The sequence below is a fragment of the Curcuma longa genome, chromosome 3, assembly GCF_044706935.1.
Source record: "Curcuma longa cultivar G26 ecotype Majalengka, Jawa Barat chromosome 3, ITB_CL_G26_1.1, whole genome shotgun sequence".
Classification (NCBI taxonomy): Eukaryota; Viridiplantae; Streptophyta; class Magnoliopsida; order Zingiberales; family Zingiberaceae; genus Curcuma; species Curcuma longa.
Genome location: NC_133863.1, coordinates 9,632,997 through 9,652,063, shown reverse-complemented (window position 1 = coordinate 9,652,063; position 19,067 = coordinate 9,632,997). Strand labels below are relative to the sequence as shown.

Below are 19,067 nucleotides of genomic sequence, written 5' to 3'. Positions count from 1 at the left end.
ACCTATCAAGCAGGAAGCCTGGTAGGGAAATAACGTTGCTGAGCTGTCGAGGAAGCCTAGTTGTCGAGATGCCAAGCAGACTGAATTACCAAGTTGGTTGAGTTGTCAAAACTTGCAATAGACACAATCTCCTTAAAACAAATTCGACCCCTCCGTAGTGGTGCTTAAAATTTCACACGAACGTCTGTTTCCCAAAATACAACGGCTCAATCATGTTAACAACCAAGCACTAGCTACTTGTGTTGAACTGAATACTTGTGGTGAGCAGAGAGCAAGGCTACCCAGTAGAAAGGTGGAGAATGTGGGGAAAAGGAGTTCTTGTTGGATAAACTATTCTTCTCTTCTTCTGTTCACCTTTGCCCAAAGAAGAAACCTCCTTTTATAGATTCGAAACTTTGCCAATCATTAATCTTATTGATTAATACTCAGTCATTTAATATCTCATCTAGCTAGTAATTAATGACCAAATAATTATAGATCGGGTCGTTACAAGTCAACCATTAATGTTCAACCATTTTAAGTTGGCCGCTAATGTGCCTATCACACAGTTAAGACAGGCAAGAAAAAAGTCCAAGTGACAAAACATTAGTTCATTAGTCAACACGTGTTGGTCGCATTCACACAAGAGTCAAGTAAGTTTAATGCAATTCAGGTCTTGAATTTACAATCCCCTGCAAATCCACGACCTCTACGGTTGTAATTCAATATAAACCAGCCATACTTCCCTAAAACTCCAAATGTAGGACTAAACTCTATTGGGTTGCAAGAGTGCAAACATAGTCTCACATCTAAAATACATGGAAAAGATCATGGATATAAAAGGATGGAAGATATCTCCATTGGCATGAAGTCTTTTGGGTTGAGCCCAAGAACAAAACCATGAATGGCTAGGATGAAAGATATCTCCACTACTCGCAAATGCCCGTCAAAGTTTGGATCTTCAGCTCACTTTTGATTCCACTGATGCTGATGGGTTAGTGACGCTAACAATGGAGGACCTGAGAGTTGGTCTTCGACTGCTCACTCGCCGATGGTTCTTCTATGTAGCTTAGACCTACATACAAGGCAGCTAGGACGAATGGTGCCACAATAATCCTACCCAATACCTGCAAGAAATTTATGAAGAGCAAACCCATGGTCGGCACACAACATGTGGTGGCGATAAAGGCTCATATGTGCTAAACATTTGAGGATGTTTCATATCATTTTTGCACTAAACATACTCAACCACCATCAAAAGCTAGACTAATGATAATTCTTTGATTTGTGGTTAGGGTTCATTTGTTTGTTACACAACTTGCACATCTTGTTTGTGGAAAGGTCATTGATGTGGTTGAATCTTAGTACTCCTATGTGACACTCGCATGGATTGTTTGAGTTGGTTGTGTTGAATACTTTTTTCTTTTTTTTTTAAATCTTGTTTGTCTACATAACTACAATGAGAGTTATGGATGGATGTATGTATCTTAGGTGCAAGAATACTTGATGTTCAGTGGATAGTTCTTATTAACATAAATTTAGTATACTTTTTGGCCAAGATAGTGTTAAGACCAAATGACAAACTGCTAGTCACTATCTAGAGTTGATTGGTATGCAAGTCTAAACAATAAGAAATGACCCTACAAAGGTGTCAATCGGCAAGGCTTCTTCATTTATTTGATGAAGCTTTCAGGTTATAATCTATGTACAATTACTTGGTTTTCAATCATTCTTTTGAAAATTTAATTTTGTTGCCTAAGTAGATATGCCATGGATTTTGGAAATTTAACTTTGTTGCCTAAGAAGGGGAGCCTTGGTGCAACGGTAAGGTTGCTGCCGTGTGGCCTAAAGGTCACGGGTTCAAATCCTAGAAACAGCCTCTTGTCAAAGGCAGGGTAAGGCTGCGTACATTGGATTCCCTCCCCGGACCCCGCAAGACAGGAGCCTCGTGCACCGGGCTGCCCCTTTTAACTTTGTTGCCTAAGTAGATATGCCATGGATAGTGAATAAACCACATAAGGGCAGCCCGGTGCACGAGACTCCCGCCTTGCGGGGTCCGGGGAGGGAATCCAATGCACGCAGCCTTACCCTGCCTTTGGCAGGAGGCTGTTTCCAGGATTTGAACCCGTGACCTTTAGGCCACACAGCAGCAACCTTACTGTTGCGCCAAGGCTCCCCTTCGTGGAAAAAAAAATCAAGAATTTTGAATTTAGAGTTATGGAAAGAGGAGCAACTTTAGATGGAAATTTTGTTATTTAGATGGAGTTTTATTTGAGGATCTACTTGATTATCTTTAAATTTACCATGTTGATTTTATAGCATGGAATGACTTTACTAAAAATCTTACTAGAATGTGATTGCATGGAGCTTGTTAAGCTGTCATGATTAGAAGTTTCACTTTCATAGCCATCAAGGGACACGTGGATCATGATGATATTCGTAGAGCGTGATATATCATGACTATCATTCTGGGAAGCTGTCGAAAGACAATTATTTTCAACAAAATTCTTCGACTAGTCGAGTTTTGCCCGCATCTAGTAGTTCAAGATGGTGATCGGATATTCCAATTCACCTACAGATCAACTGCATTTATATCTGAATAAGGATGTTTGATTCTCTGGTTAGCACTTACTGAAAGACGTTGGATCGGGCTTTATTCATGAAGATGACTCAGCAATGACTCAAGAAAAGATGCGGAGAAGTCGAAAGTTCAAAACTTTTTGATTTTAAGTATAATTTAAATTTAATTTGTTTAAATATTATTGAGTTTTTAATTGTTTAAAAATTTTATAATTTTATATTTATTTGATTGATTATTAATTTTGATAATATAAATTTATTTATTTTTTAAAAAAATATTATAATTCATAATTTATGTTTAAATTTATTTGTTTAATTAACTTTATCTGTATGACATTTGCTTTTGATTCTTTACAGCTCGTTCTTTACCAACGAGCAGAAGTATGACGTCGTCCTATTTCGGCTAAATCACGGTTCAGCATTTCGAACGACTTGCACTTGCATGTCTTCTCGAGACGCCACGTCATTCATCAAGCGCGGGACCCATGAATTTGGTCGAATGGAAAAATCGGTTTGATCTGTTTGGTGTTCTCATAAACACACAGGATTGGTAGGCACTCGAATTATACACTTCGAGACGAAGACTCCAGTGGCTCACTTTCCCACCTGCTTCGCTTTGTTTCGGCCCTGTCCATCGCCGGCGACGGGCGAATGGGGAGCGCCGCGGGAAAGCCCGCCGTGGAAAATTATGAAACCCTTCATATTCCTCCTCCGAGATCCATGGACGTCCTCACAGAACTAGCAAGGTTGTTGGTGGAGGAGAAGACTGGAAACGGGGTTGGTGGCCAGGAGATCGCCGCAGCTGGTGATGGTGCTGGTGTTGATCCCGATCCTGGAACGCCTAATGAAGGGGAGAAGGAAACGGAGAAGGAGGTCCCGACGCAGTTTCACAGGAGACCCGATTGCGCATTTTATATGAAGACCGGGACGTGCAAATTTGGGACTAGCTGCAGGTTCAATCATCCTGCAGGGCGAACGAAACCTTGGGTTGTTCTACTTTTTTTGTTTCTGTTATACGGATTTTTTTTTCTCCCAGTTTTGCTTCTTGAAGGGTTCGAATACGGAGTGTTTGCCTGGTGATAATCGGAGAATTATATGTTCTTGATTGGCAGGTCTGGAAGAGAGACGGGGAAAATGCTCAGGTGATTCAAAGTTTGCATCTTTTCCCAAATTCTTAGGAAATTTCTTGATTTTGCCCCTTTTTTTTCGTTGTTGTTCTTGGAGTTTCTACAACGGCACATTAGTGACTAGCTTTATACATCAGTCGCGCCTCCTCGGATAAAAACGCTGCAAGTGTTTGAAGTTTGAATAAACAAGATCAAATTTGATAGGATTACAAAGGAATAGATTCTGATGATTTTATGGTCTCTAAATCACTTTATAACGTCAAATTAGGTAGCTTCTTTGGTCCCCTGATGATCCATACATTCATTCAGGAGAAACAGTTTGTTTATGACATGTCCATCAATGCCAACAAATTCGAATTACTGCTTATTGTGAGATTGGAGGCCGACCGGGCTTAAAAGACGATTTTTGCATTCTAACATGAGTACAGATTGTCTACAAGAATTGGTGGTTGGATGAACATGGAGCAGCAAATCGACGATTGAATATGAAAAGAAAGGAGTTAAACAAACAAACAACTAACTAGAACATGTCACAATGTGGCAAACAAGAAGCAATACTTTTGAGAAGGACAAAGAAAGAGTCTACAATCATTGCTATACAGGTAATGGCTGGTAGGGAAAAAATCTGTAGATAGGGTGAAGTTTGCAAATTTTTTTGCGAATGGAATAGCTGACACATGATTGAGGAGATGCTATGTGCATAGAGAAAGGTTGAAAAATGAAATCGAGGGGTAAGTTGGAGGTTTTAGGTGGGAACGAAAGCAGTTGGATTGCATCATTCTCCTGTTTGCTTAGTAGGAACTCTCTTATGCACTTATACTGACATAATTTTGCTTTTTCGCCCGTTAGTTTTCAAAGAATACTACAGGAAAGCAAAAGGAACCTCCCTTAAAAAAGGTTGAGCAAACTGAGACAAAGGTGAACATCTCTATCATAAGTGTAATTATTTACCTTATTTTTTTCTTTCAACTTATAAATCCTAATAAATATCTGTTTATCTTTTATTCTTGGCCTTCGTTTGATAGGATGACAAGGTAGAGAAACAAACTTCTTCCAGAAGATTGGAACAGGTAGATTGCAAGGTTAACATTGCTACTACTTTTACTGCTCTATCTTTTTAAGGATTATTTTTGTAGCTCAAACCCTTTCAAAGGATCTGTGCAAGTTTGTCCACAGTCCTTGCATTTGTAGAGCTTCAATCACATGGGCAGTCCTTGTTTTATGTTTCTTTTTCTTTGAAAATTCTCATTTGCAAAGTGCATACAAGTGATTCCTCTAGCATAAGAAGGTACAATGTCTAGTAACTGTGTTGGTCAAACAATGCTTTCAAAGCAAACCTTCTTGGAGACACTAGCAAAATTGATAGGGAAGTTTGCTACCTTATTATCAAAATTTGCCAACAAAGAGACATTGTTAACCTTATAAAAATCAGCTATTACAACAAAAGACTTAAGTTAGAATTGAAAGAGGATATTTTATCACCTAGAGACTTGAAAGTGCCTCCATGAATAGGGCTTTTTTGGATTTTTGACAATTTTTAATGCTACAAGTACGGGGGGAGTAAATTATTTATTCCAACAACAAAAAAAGAAATATTGTCAATCATTTGATTGGTTTGCAGAAGGTTTTTTGGGTCTCAGCTCTTGTAACTTTTATGTGTTATCAAATTTTCCTTTATTCTACAGGCTTCTGATTAAATCTAAGTTTCTTCTTCTCCCTTTTTTTTTCTATTCATAATTTGCATTTGAAAGATTGCTGAGGAAATGGGTATAGAAGTCATTCCAGGAAAGGTTGGATTAACAGAATGCAAGATATGGTTTTCTTTTTTTTTAAAAAAACTCACCATTATGTTTCTTCTTTAGCTGTTTACACAAACTGTAGGAAGCTCTACAATTATGCATGTGCTTTAGGATCACAACTCCTGAATGCTAGGTAAGAACTCTCTTTTGCATTTATACTGACATGGCTTTGCTTTTTTGCTTGTTTGTTTCAAAAGAATGATATGGGAAAGCAAAAGGGACCTCCCTTTAAAAAGGTTGAGCAAACTGAGAAAAAGGTCAATAATTCTGTCCATAACGGCAGTAATTTACAATTTTTTTTTCCTATCAACTTATCATCAGAATACAATGCCTTTGTTTTTTATTTTCTTCTTGACTTTCGTTGACAGGTTGACAAGGTGGAGTTACAAACTTCTTCCAGAAGGATGGAACAAGAAGATAGCAAGGTTAGCATTTTTTGTTGCTAGTCCATTTTTTTTAACGATTAATTTTGTAGATTAGGTCTTCCAAATCCTTCCAACATAGCCTGTCAACAGTCCTAGTATTGGAGAGCTTCAATCTTGGGGACAATCTTTTCTTTATGTTTTACCCTTTTTTTTCATGAAAATTTGCATAGCTTTGCAAAAATGCATACAAGTGATTCCTCTAGCATAAGCTAGTGTGATGTCCAGTAATTGTGTCGGCCAAACAATGCTCTAAAAGCATTCCTGCTTGGAGACACTGGATATGGAAGTTTGCTGTCTTATAATTAAAACATGCTGACAAAAACTTAACGACCACCTTTTAAAAAATCATCTGTTACTACAAAAGACTTATCATAAGCTAGAATTTAAAGTGGGTGTTTTATCTATTGGACTTGCAAAAGTGGTTCCATGGATGAAACTTCATGAATTTTGTGACTAAAGTTTTGACTCTCTCATGAAATTGCAAATTGAAGTGGCTTTGCTTGGTTGTTAGTGTCCATTAAGTTACTCTAATTTTCAGATATCATTCTATCTATTTTAATAATCACTTCATGCAAATCGAGTACGATGAAGAAAACGAATGCTTAATTCAGGGTACTAAATTATTTATTCTAACAAACAGTACATGACTTAAAATATATGCACTAAAAGAACATGAAAGAAGAAAAGAAGCAATAATCCTAATCATTTTTTAGCCTATAAAAGCTTTTCTTTTGTCTGTGATAGAAAATTTGACTGTGCCATCAAGCTTTTCATTATTATATAAGGTTCTGATCAAATCTCAGTTTCCTTTTTCTTCCCAAAAATTGCAATTGAAAGATTGCTGAGAAAAAATGAGTAACGAAGCCATTTCAGGAAAGACTGGGGTGATAGAATGCAAGGTATGGTTTTTTTTTAAGTGATCATTATATTTCTTGTTTAGCCTTTTATACAATCTGTATTGTGTTCTACAATTATGGATATACAGTGTTTGTAAATCACGAACTATAGGTTATGCAGTCAAAATTTCCTTTATGTTAGTTTCACTTATTTAGGTTTTCTGTTACTTTTCTTCAATGTAAAATGTGGAGGTGAAGCAAGTTTTCTTTGCATTACCAAGCCACTAAGCTTCATGCTTTTCCAGTGAGTTGATTGTTTTGGTTCATGAAAATATCTATTTTCACTTTTCATCTTTTGTAAAATAGAATTTAAAATTGAATAGAAGAATAAACAAATATTTATCATTACTTTTTTGACACAATTCACCTCTAATCATAAATTTGGTGTCCAAAAGTTCAATTTTCTGGAGAAATGAAAACTAAAAATGCAAAATTTTGTGTATAACCAACTTTTACGAACCATAGAATGAGCCATAAAGGTGCTTGTTGCATCTATGATTTGGTATCAGCAAACTAACAGTATTAATGCCTCAATCGTCTATGTGGATCGCATTTAGTACCCTGAATTACAACTCTCATAGGCTTTTATTATAAACTTCTTCCAATTGCTACTTTTCTTGATGGTTCACCACCACTGGTTTAAGACTAAATACTATACTTCTGCTATCCAATTTTATTCATTTAATATTTATAACTGCATTAATTGCGTTGATAACATGCACTTTATTCTACAGTTCTACACAACACCTGGCGGGTGCAAGTTTGGGAACTCCTGCAAGTATGCTCATTTTCCGAAGAAAATAGAAGTCACTCCAATAGTACTAAACTTCTTAGGTCTTCCTATTAGACCAGTAAGTTATGCAATGTGATCATCACTTTCATTGATTTTTATTGGTTCGTAACATGTTACATGTATAACAAGGCTGAATCTTATTTTTGGTAACATATTTTACTATTTGTCAACTTCAAGCATGATTATTGCATGGTTCGACATCTCAAATTTTATGTTGCATCGTAGGGAAAGAAGGAATGCCCATACTATATGCGTACTGGTAACTGTAAATACACAGTGAATTGTAAGTACCACCATCCTGACCCTACCATAGCAATCGATGAACAATGTGCCCTTCCTGGATCTGTGCAACATACACCCAACCTTGCTCAAGGAACATTTCATGTGCCAACTCCTTTAACAGTTGCATCGCCGTCTTATTTCCCGGAACCAAACTTACACCCTCAAGTATTCCCATTCCATTCAAGTTCAGAATACAATGACTATCAGGTAACTTGCCTCTCAATCTCATGCTAGAATTATGAAATCCTTACTGCAATCCTTTACTTTGTTTAAGAACTTCATGAATGCATATCATAACATGAAAACCTAATGCCAAAAAAATCATGCAAAAGCTTCAGTCTTAATATGTTGTGCTTATTTCCGAATCTACAATCTTAAATGTGTTAATTTGTTTAAAGGATAACTACTAGTATTTTTAGAGATTTCCCATTAAAAACAATGCATTCTTATATTGTTGATGCTGCTTTGAATGTGTACTTGATATAATATCTTGTTTACACATGTGAGATGCAAGGAAAAAGTTGCCAACTATATTTCATATATTTTCTCATATGCTATTTTTGTTTTAGAAAAAATTTCTCAACCCCAACCCGAAACCAAACCTTAATCTTAGTGTGCTAGGTTTTGTTTTGCACAATTTCCACACCACTAACTTTAGGCATGGCATCTGGTAGTATTCTTAGATGCATAATTATAAAATCAAAATAAAAAATCGAGTTTAAAGTTACAAGTTTGCTAGTCAAAACAATGGTTCGATCAGGCAAGTTGCAGATCAACTCAGGCATCAACCAAAACAAGTTAGTTGGTCTAACCAAGCCATATTAATTGTTTGAGTTGCATATTTATCAAAATCAACTAAAAATCTCCTTATGAAAGATTATAATTATATATAACAAATAAAATAATAGTTTACTAGATTCGATACAACAACAACAACAACAACAACAACCAAGCCTTATCCCACTAAGTGGGGTCGGCTATATGGATCCTTTTACGCCATTGAGCTCTATCCCCTATTATATCATCATTTATATTTAAATAAAATAAATATATTTAAATAAATATATTGATATTAAAAAAAATTAAAACAAACAATTTACAATTGTATTTTAAGCAGAGGATTCTAGGAGATTTACCTTTGAACTATTTAGGGTTTAGGGTAGGGTGAAATATGATTGTAATTATGTGAACTTGTGAATGAAAACTTTTGACATTTCTAGTTACATGACAAAACTGACTCTGTTTTCTCTTGAAAACCAATCAGTTCTACTGGTTCTGTAGAAGCCAGCTGATCGGATTGATCTTTGACTAGTTCCTTTTTGCGCGCGTGTGAACTAACCGAAACATAGAGATATCCGGTTTCAATGTTTCTGTTCCAAAGCTTCATAACCATGCTTCAATGAGAATTTCTTTTCATGAAGCAATGAAACATTTTTAGTGTAATGTTTGTTTCGGCATGCTTTTTTGTTTTTAGGTTTTGTATGTAACGTTTGTTTCGGCAATGTATATCTGTTACATTGTAGTTATATCTTTCTACGACGACGATGAGAGCTAATGCTATGCCCTTGTGAATCATCAGATACACACCGATGAATATTCCGAAAGACCGGCAAGCCAGAGTGTCAGTACTTCATCAAAAATAAGGCTTGCAAAGTTAAAAATAACGAGCAAGTTTCATCATCCAAATCTCCAATGATGCTCAGATTCGTTCCGAGTAAATACCCTTTTCGATAACAACCTCACCTCATTCGGAGTTCTCATCCAAATGTGGCTGATTTTTGTTGGCGAATTAAGCGACAAAGGAGCAATAAGCAATGTCAGGTGATCCCTACTTAATTGTTGATGGTGGAATCCGAGCTCAGGTGTTGGCACTCTTGTAGACTTTGTAAGAACAAGGACAATATTTGTGTATAGAAGAGCCCTTCCCAATTCTACTTGAAGATGGATTCATGTTGATAAATTTATCGATAAGTATTAGCGATTGTACAAAAAAAATTGAAGAGAACTTTTCGAGGTTGAGAGTTGAAACTTTAGTTCCATATCTCTAATTGTGAATGATCTTATGGAGTGAAGCATTGAGAACAAGCTGGGGCCCGGTTGATCACGGTTAGGGATTATAATTTTTCAGAATCCAATATACCTAACTTGAATGAAGGAGGATGTAGAAGGATTTTTTTTATTATTCAATTAAGTAATTTGGTATGGAAATTTTAGGATTTAAGTATGGAGGTATGATAAAATCCTATTTATATTCTACTTGAATATTCAATTAAATAATATATATATATAAGTATTGTTTTTTTAAATCTAATATTATTGTGGTATTGATTTTCAAAAATAAATAAACTTTGGTATTGAATTGATTTTTAAAAATCATCACTACTTTGATGTTGATTTGATTTTTAAAAATCATCACTATTTTAATATTGATTTTCAAATATCAATATCATAGTAGTTTACATTCAAAGTTAATTATGAAATAAAAAAATAAATTAGTAATTGAATGAAATAGAGAAAATTATTAGTGTAGAGAATATTGGATCCTCTGATTGATATGAAGATAGAGATGGATTTACGAGAATGAAAATTAAATACCGAATAGGAATAAATATAATAAATGAAGATAGAGATGGAAAATATAAAATCCGACCCAAATCGATTCCATTATCATCCCTAATCATGGCTTTATTGATTGACTAAACTCACTAGACTAAATAATAATAATAATAATATTTTTTAAATGACTAACAATTCAATAAATATTTTTTAAAACCCCATGTATTAAAAATTGATATTTGAAAGAAAAAAATCCAAAAAATATTTGAATATTTATAAATATATTTTCTATTTTTTTCATTAATTATTAATTTTAAAATAAAGGTGACTAAAATATCGTGGTGGGTTCTGTTGTCAATTCATTGTGCATTACCATCAACAAACCAAATCTCCACAAACATACAAGTCCTCACTTAGCAATCATTCCACAATTGTGACCACACACCACAATCGATATCATCTGGCACTCAACGATAAGTCGATACACTTTATCGATATCATCTAGCACTTAACGATAAGTGAATACACTTTTTGCAAGCACACAAGCCATCACCAACAAACACTCAAGACTATACATCTATAGGTATCGAGAAGAAACATATATCTGATAAAAACACAACCAAACGATAGGTACATACAATCCAAACAAATCCGATGAACTAATCGAGTATCTACTAAGAAACAAAACTCGACAGGCTCTAGTTGATAATCATTCGATTCACGATCTGTTCATAAGCATCACAACCCAAAATCTCCACACGCAATGGACTCAAGTCATGACTAACAGACACTCCAGGCATGCATACGATAAGTGGATACATGAATAGAACGATGAAATTTCGCTAAAACAAGTAACCGACAAACAAGTAAATGAGAGAATCTAGTTGCCAATCACACACTAGCATCAATTCAAGATCTATTCGCAAGCATACAAGCCATGAGATGTCGATACAAGTTGATAAAAAAAAAGTGGATACAAGTGACAAAAAAATAGTGAATCCCATCTTCTTGAGATACCTAATGGGGATGTCTCTCTGTTTTTCTAAAAGAATCACCACATCGGCACGCCAACAAACACAAACTATATCTAAATTATGTGATCTACTTGAAAAAAACAAATGATCGATTATGCCAATCGTAATGGAATGATGCAAAGACCAAACCAGTCACTCCATTCTATGTACAACTCCCTAAATAGATGGTTTAGATTGTCAGGCACCAGAACACAAAACATATTGTCCTCTCTGGGGTAAAAAATCTCAACTTATGCAAAGCTGAAAGCTAACTATAGCAAATGATCCACAACAGTAAGCAATCGGTCATCACTTAAATTCCCTCAGGAGGACCTATCATTGTTGTCGAAGAAACTGACGGTGCGACCAATCATATCGAATTTTGAGTCTGTTACCTCTTGCAGGTGTCAGAATCCTCGTTTCTGAAAAGATGCCAGAGTTAAGTCGAGTTATACAAAGTCTACATGGAATCATTCGATCTCCCCTTCCTCGGCATCATGTAGAGGCATATTTTCACACTCTTCCTCTTCTTCGTCATCTGCTTTCATGAATAGTCCAAGTTGCTCTAGCGGGTTACCGCCTCCTAGTTTAAAGCCTCCTATGTCATCAAGAGAATAGCCCGAGTTGTTTTCTTTATCAGATATGGGCATTTCCTCAGCTGTAGCGGTTCCAAGCATTTCAAGATCTTTAAGAATTCGACAGTCATTAATCTCAACTGTCTTTTCGATCTGCACAGATACCAAAAGTGCATATGAGTGAAAAGGTGCAATGCAGAAAGAAAGTCAAAAGAATATTAGAAAACCAAGAAATACATGCCTTTGACAAGGCTTGGCGTGCAGCTTCTCGCTCTAGTTCCCTTTGACGTTTAGCTTCAGCTGCAGCTTCTGCTTCAGCTCGTCTACGAGCTTCCTCAGCAGCTTTTGCTTCTGCTTGAAGCCGTGCTCGATCTATTCGAGTAGAGGACAGAAGGTTCTCAATAACATGGAGTAAATTCTGGTGCAATCAGATGAAACTCGACATCTATCATTACCTTCTTTTTGTTGTCTTTTAATTTCCTCCCTTGCACGTTGCAATTTTTCAGGATCACCTTTAGCACCCTGAACCCAGTAATCAGAATTTATTTATTTGAATTCAAGAACATGGACAGCCCAGCCAAATGAAAATGCAAAAGATTCAAAAGATAAAAGTAAGGCTATTTCTGAATTGACCATGCAAATTCAATCTATAAACTGTATAAATTTTTTATTCATAGGAAATGAAATGATGATTCCGCTGATACGATAATCTGGATATCAGAAAACTACAGAGACATAAGCAACTACACAGCAAAATAGAGAAGTTTAAATTGCATCAGAACATCAGCCTTACCTGACCAAGTGTTTTCTCCTTAGCTTTTAGAATTGTATCGGCAAAGCGATTCCTCAGCAAAGCGACTCTATATTGCTTTTCTGGGGATAGGTTTTTCTCAGATGGAGCATGCTCCCCTAACATTTCCAGGGGTAAAAGGTAAGGTGACCCATGCAAATTAAGAGCTTAGGACCATTGGGTCTCAGGTTTCTTCTTACAATTCATGCTTACCCTCTTGACACCTCTCAGAGTCAACTAGCGCAGATTTCGCATCAGCAGTCTTTTCCGAGCAATTAAACTCACTCAAAGGTCCTGCATATTGCCATTAGTACTAGTTAAGATCATGTTTGTTTTTTAACATCTTCCAAAACAATTGGTTATGATATAAAATAACTTACTAGTCATATCGAACGGGTTCATTAGATCACTTTTCTCTTGATCTGAACCTGCTTTGTTTGCCGAATTTTCCTGAGATTAAAGAATAAAAATATAAGATTTACATAGATTTATTTCTTATGAATAAACCATGAGAAAGAATAAGCCAACATAAGGCACAAATGTGAAAACACTATAAGGAGTAATATCTTAAAACATGTCTGGATGTCGATCATTAATGAAGAATACACCCTATGAAATCCGTCAGTGAGATGGGCATACCTTAGCATCATCTTTGGGAATGGAAAATTTCTTTAATTCACTTCCATTGGAACTGTCAGAGTCTAGACAGAGAAATGAACCAAAGTTCAGAGAACTTATAGTTGTGATTAGAGGAAAAGAACTCAAGCAGTATTTTTTTTTTAATCTATCCTTTCTGACAACGTCATTGATATAGATAAGACAAAAAAAACTTCCTAAAAATATAACAGTCTGATAAAAAAAATTCTTTCATGGACTAATTTTACCTTTATTTGATTTTTACATGGTTTAATTTTATTATTTCTAATAAATTTAGTAAATACTGATCATGTCTTATGAAATCATATTATTAATACTATTAAAATGCCTATATATGAAGCCTCTTTCACTGTTTTATGATTCAAGCAATAATATAACTTCCTCTTTAAAAAGTTTATCTCCTCTCTTGTTATCGACTAAGACCATGCAGCTCTCTGAGTTCGATAGCTGATACAAATTATCCATTTAGGTGTTACACTGCTAAACCATCCATTTTAATATTCTCATCTAAGCTTGTCAATGCACCTTCTTGTTAAATAATAACACTATTTCGTGGGCTCTTAACAAATATACTTGTCTTGTAACACCAAGCTTCATTCCCTCCACCAAAATCATCCATTACCTCATTATAGGCATATCTTTGATGCTCAGATACGTTAATTAAATTCTCAAACTTACCAGTGACCATCAACAGACCCCTTAACACAAAAATTTTCCTCTGTCCAAGATTATGAGTGTACTCTAATACATCTTATCATCAATTTTCTCAGTACGAATAGTAATAATAATAATAATAAATCCCTCTTTCTTGGAGTTATCCTTTTCTTTGTCATTTAGGAAGCTTCTTAAATTGCATAATGAAGCAATCTAAGTCTTCCTATGGAAATAAATGAGATATTTGCACCTTTATCATGAGGAACCTATAATGTAGATTAATTCAAGATCTTTCATCTTATTTCTTATCTCAATTCAATCATTATCTTTTTTCCTTGATAGTTAATTAGAGTTGCGAGATGTTGAGGGGAATGTCAAGAACACTTTCCCAGATAGTGTAAGTAGCTTCTTAGAGAAGTTTATAAGAAGCAACTTCAAAATTATAGTGCCTGGGACAAATTAAAATATGCAAATCCAAAGGACAAAAAAAATTTTAATTTCAGAAAAAATTCTAAAATTGTTTTAAAAATTCTATCAGACAATTACTGTATTTGCTCTCTAAAACGACAAAATGTATAGTCCAGATTGTGTTCAATATCGCATAATTAAGATTGTAAATTTTGATGAATCTTTTATCAAAACGTGATGATGTATGATAAAAAAAATTACAAATGCCTAAAAGAAAAGCTTGTTATTGAAGATTTGGAATGGGTAAAATTAACTGAGAAAGAAGCTACTTGAAGTTCTGGAAGTTTCTGAAAAAAAATGTGCAGTTGATCTTTTGCAAGAAATTAGGTACTAGACTAGATATATCATTTACAATTGATGTTGCAATTCAATTCATATAGAATATAAATGATACAAATAAACTATGAGATGATGTGGCTTTTTAATTGATAATCTAGATTTTACATATTAGCTTGGCGATGAATATGCATAGCAACAACCAAGAGGTATCTGCATGCCAATTGATTCATGTTTCATGACATTAAACACATTGAAGTGGATTGCCTCTTCATATAAGATGTTACATTCAAAAAGTCAACGTGTATATAACTCTATCATTCTAACATTATTTGGCAAATCACTTAATGGGGATCACTTTATGCTTTGTGTAATAAGTTGAGCATAATAGATATTTATGCTTCAACTTCGGAAAGTTAGTCTAATACCATGATTTGGATTAACTAATTAAGTCTACACACAATATATACATATTATCTGTGGTCTTCTTGATGTCACAAAATAATAAAACCTACATCACACCAAAACAAACCAGTATCCTATAAATTTAGTTGAAACACCAAGGGAGAGTTAATCTAACATCAAACTTTTGATTAATTAATTAAGACTACATGCCATATATACACATTTGTTGTGGTCTTCTCAATGTAACAAAATAATAAAACCTACATTATCTACATGCTCATAGCAATAATAATAATAATATCAAAAGGCCCAAACAAGCCAAGTATAACAAGTATTCCCAGGTACTAGATGCACAAGAATTCCCAGGTATAAAAGTGTTGGGAATAGGTATTGAAACAAAATAATGTTAATAATTCAAAGATCATGGAGCAATAGAGTAGAAAATTAATAATGTTAAAACCACCTAAAAGAACCTCATCATGAAGATATAAAATTTTACAATATGGTCATACTCTTCCTAACCATATCTTCTGCATGAAAGGAAAACACTATAAGTTCAAGATTCCCAGAAACTACGCATATCATAAAATATAGAGTTAGACGGATTCCTAAGCAATGCCTGGTCATTGTTAAACAATACAAACCATAAAGTGTCCACAAACTATAATCACTATGATAAGAAAGTTTGAACAAACCTAGAAATAAAACTCTGAAGCAAAGTAAAACAAATTAGCATAAATATAACAAACCAAATATCATCACGAACACAACCAAAATACGAAATCTGACAGAGTGGGTGAATTTTTTCTACTAGAATAAAAGCACAAGATCAGCGACATCTATATGACATAGCCAAAGTTGAAAAGAAAAAGAGACAAAAAGAAAAGAGAGTATAAATCTTTAATATTGGATCATTATAGCAAAACATACACACATGGTCATGTGAGTACAAAAACAAGTACACACCAGTGGAAGATCCTGAATCACTAGTGTAACTGCTTGAACTGCCACACTTGGTTTCTCTAGACTTTGTGTCCTTTCGAATGTCCAAGGTGGGGTAATTAGGTATGGGAGGATCATCACCACCAATATCTACATCCTCTTCAGCAGGATTATTATCTGTAAATCACCAAACTAGCTTAGTTTTCAAACTCACAACAGCTACTTATGTCCTTCAAAGAATCATGACCAAGCCAAGAGGTAAACCTTTGAACTGATGCATCACTGACGTGCTAAGGGCATTTTCAGAAACCTGCAGAGACACAATAATAACAATGTAGTTGTCTGAAATATTAATGTGTCAGGGGAAAAACACTAAATTATTATCACAGTACCTCCATTTGGCACTGCTCAAATTTCACCAGTTGTCTCATCTCTCTCTCCTGAAAATATTTATCCAGAAGATCCTGTAACTTAAAGAGTGTGTCATCACCAAGAGATTCAATATCAATTTCTATTTCTCCGCTACTATCATTCATATTGCTTTGTTGCCTCAGAAAATCAAATATGTGATCTGGCAGATCATCCAAATGAGATTCCAAATTACTAGCTAGTCTAAGTTTTTCCTCCTTTGACATTTGGCACATTACCTTCTGAGACACAGTTCCAATGCATTCAATATGGGATTTCTTTTTCTTACGGGAGCACACCTCTGGCTTGCTGAGATTTTTCCTCGCCTGAGATGACACAACAGGTTTTGGAACTTGAATTTCTTTCTTAACATATGCATCAGCTGCAGCCAACTTCTTTTCTATTGGTTTCCAACGAAGTTCAAAGTACTTGCTCAATGAATCTGCCATCAAATGGACATCGTTTGTGGGTGGATTGTATGTCATTGCATTGGTAAAAGTTAGCCTGACATCAGCAGCAAAATCCCATGGGCTGGAGTAACCGCCTGAGCTTATTTTCGTTTTAATGGTTCCCAAATCCATTGGATTCTTAATGACAGTATGATAGTCTGGAATATTCAGTTTCTTCACATCTACAGGAATGTTGAAGACCCAGGCAAACCGGTGTGACATTAAGCGCTTTAGAAGTCCCTCACATTGTTTCATCAGTGCCAAACTTGAAATGTCCACAGGAGGTGGAGGCACAGTCATTTTTGAAAACTCTGACTTTCCTGATGTCGCACGCTTCAGCTGGGTAACACTCTTTGGGTCAACTTCTTTCTCACTCTCATTGACTGAAGAAGATGTAATAACACCGACTGTTTCTGCACTCAAGAAGAATCTCTTTTGTAACAGTTGTAGTTGATTCAATTCTGATCTGAGTCTCATTTTGAGTTTCTTTCTCTGAGAGCCAGACATTTTTAAGTAAGGAATTTGTTGAAGTGGAATATTAAAGCCCTCACTTCCATCTAGGTTTACACTAATGCACTTCTGCCTCTTTGCAGAACTGGAATCATCTGATTGAGCACGTACAAAACTACCCACATCTTCTGAATCATGCATCTTCTCAGAATCATGCTGATAGTCAGGTAGAGAAGCAAGAGGCTCATAACCTTGAGACAATTTATGTGATTTTTCCTTCAAAGAAAATGAAAGATCCTGTGAGCATCTCTTTCTCTGCTTCTCTTTGGTGTACTCCATAAGTACCGTAGGTGCCATGCAGTCAATCCGATTTGAGACTGTTCGCATCATGCAAAAACTTGCATAAGGATAAGCCAACAGAAATATAATTGCTAAAAATAAATTTCCTGCCCTTTTTATACTTTCTGAACTCAGTAATACACCAACAGTGCACTTTTACTCAACCAGATTGGGTTTACGGGTATATATAGTATTCGGATTAGTGCTGATAACAATGCGTTCACGCTGCGAACGATTGTGCCAGGAATTACGCAATTAGCACAAAAGCCCTAAAATTGATGCGAAGAAAACATCAATTTCACACCAAAACCCCAATTCTTCCTGACCCAAACGTACCGGAAACGAAAACACTGTTTTCCTTATCAAATGTTTCAGAAGGTAAAATCCAAGTTTATTCGAAGCCACCTTCCGTTACCCTGCCACCAGAATCTAACCTAGATGCAAATAACACAGAAGAAACCCTAAAAACAGAAGGGCATCAGAATCCGACACGCCGCCGCCTCTAAATCCAAAAGGAGAGGTTTCTTATCCAATTATAAACACTCGACGGCGCAAAACCCCAGCAAGATGCACCTTGAGGCACAAATCCAATCAACAGAAAAAGCAACAGAAAAGAAGCATAGATCGGAAACCTAGTTTGAAGGACGACGCCACGCCCCGACTGAAACCCTGGAAACCGACCGCCTCCCCCTCTCTATCTCTTCCTCCGCCTCTCCCCTTCCCTCTTCTTCGACGAGCCTTGCGACGGCTACAGCGAGCGGAGGCAGCTGCGTCCAGATCCAGAACCGAAGCCGAAGAGTTGCCTTCGCCTCGAGCCTCGACGGTATTTATAGAACGCGGAGGAGATCGGTTTCGGTCGGCGCGGCGCTCCGTTAGATCCGACCGTTGGATGGTTCGATCCGACGGTAAGTAATAGGATTTCAAGATTGAGAAAAGATAAAGCACGGGCGGTGGGAAGCTTCTGCGGATCTGAGTCTTAATCGAACGGCCAGGGTCCGATTTCGGCAAAAAAAGGCAACGGCACGTTTCTAATTTGTTGACCGCATCCCCTGCAGGGCCCTTTGCAACATGTGTTTGCCAAGTCGTTACACGTGTCAAATATGACTAGAGGTGAGGGAAAATCTGACAAGATGCATTTGCACCACGTGATTTGATCTAATTTCCCTTTTATAAATATTTTTTTCCTTAAATATCTTTTAAAATA

The 19,067-nt window shown here is 35.9% G+C and overlaps 2 protein-coding genes across 2 annotated transcripts; one reads left to right on the top strand and one right to left on the bottom strand.

Moving 5' to 3' along the window:
* Positions 1 to 3,145: 3,145 nt before the first annotated feature.
* On the top strand, positions 3,146 to 9,990 carry LOC141825746 (zinc finger CCCH domain-containing protein 65-like). The gene is given in 10 exon segments (XM_074713134.1): positions 3,146 to 3,546; positions 3,672 to 3,701; positions 4,545 to 4,625; positions 4,712 to 4,767; positions 5,673 to 5,721; positions 5,854 to 5,923; positions 6,748 to 6,809; positions 7,541 to 7,657; positions 7,825 to 8,088; positions 9,461 to 9,990. Coding segments are annotated over 10 exon segments (1,182 nt in total). The 5' UTR covers positions 3,146 to 3,210; the 3' UTR covers positions 9,578 to 9,990.
* A 1,552-nt stretch (positions 9,991 to 11,542) lies between these two features.
* Positions 11,543 to 18,643, bottom strand: LOC141824483 (transcription factor GTE9-like). Its single transcript, XM_074711780.1, has 10 exons — positions 16,610 to 18,643; positions 16,482 to 16,527; positions 16,242 to 16,394; positions 13,455 to 13,516; positions 13,196 to 13,265; positions 13,029 to 13,109; positions 12,819 to 12,934; positions 12,481 to 12,547; positions 12,267 to 12,397; positions 11,543 to 12,178 (listed from the first exon to the last, which is right to left on the bottom strand). Exons 1-10 carry the CDS (start codon positions 17,912 to 17,914, stop codon positions 11,921 to 11,923), a joined length of 2,289 nt encoding a protein of 762 aa, XP_074567881.1. The 5' UTR covers positions 17,915 to 18,643; the 3' UTR covers positions 11,543 to 11,920.
* Between the last annotated feature and the right edge of the window lie 424 nt (positions 18,644 to 19,067).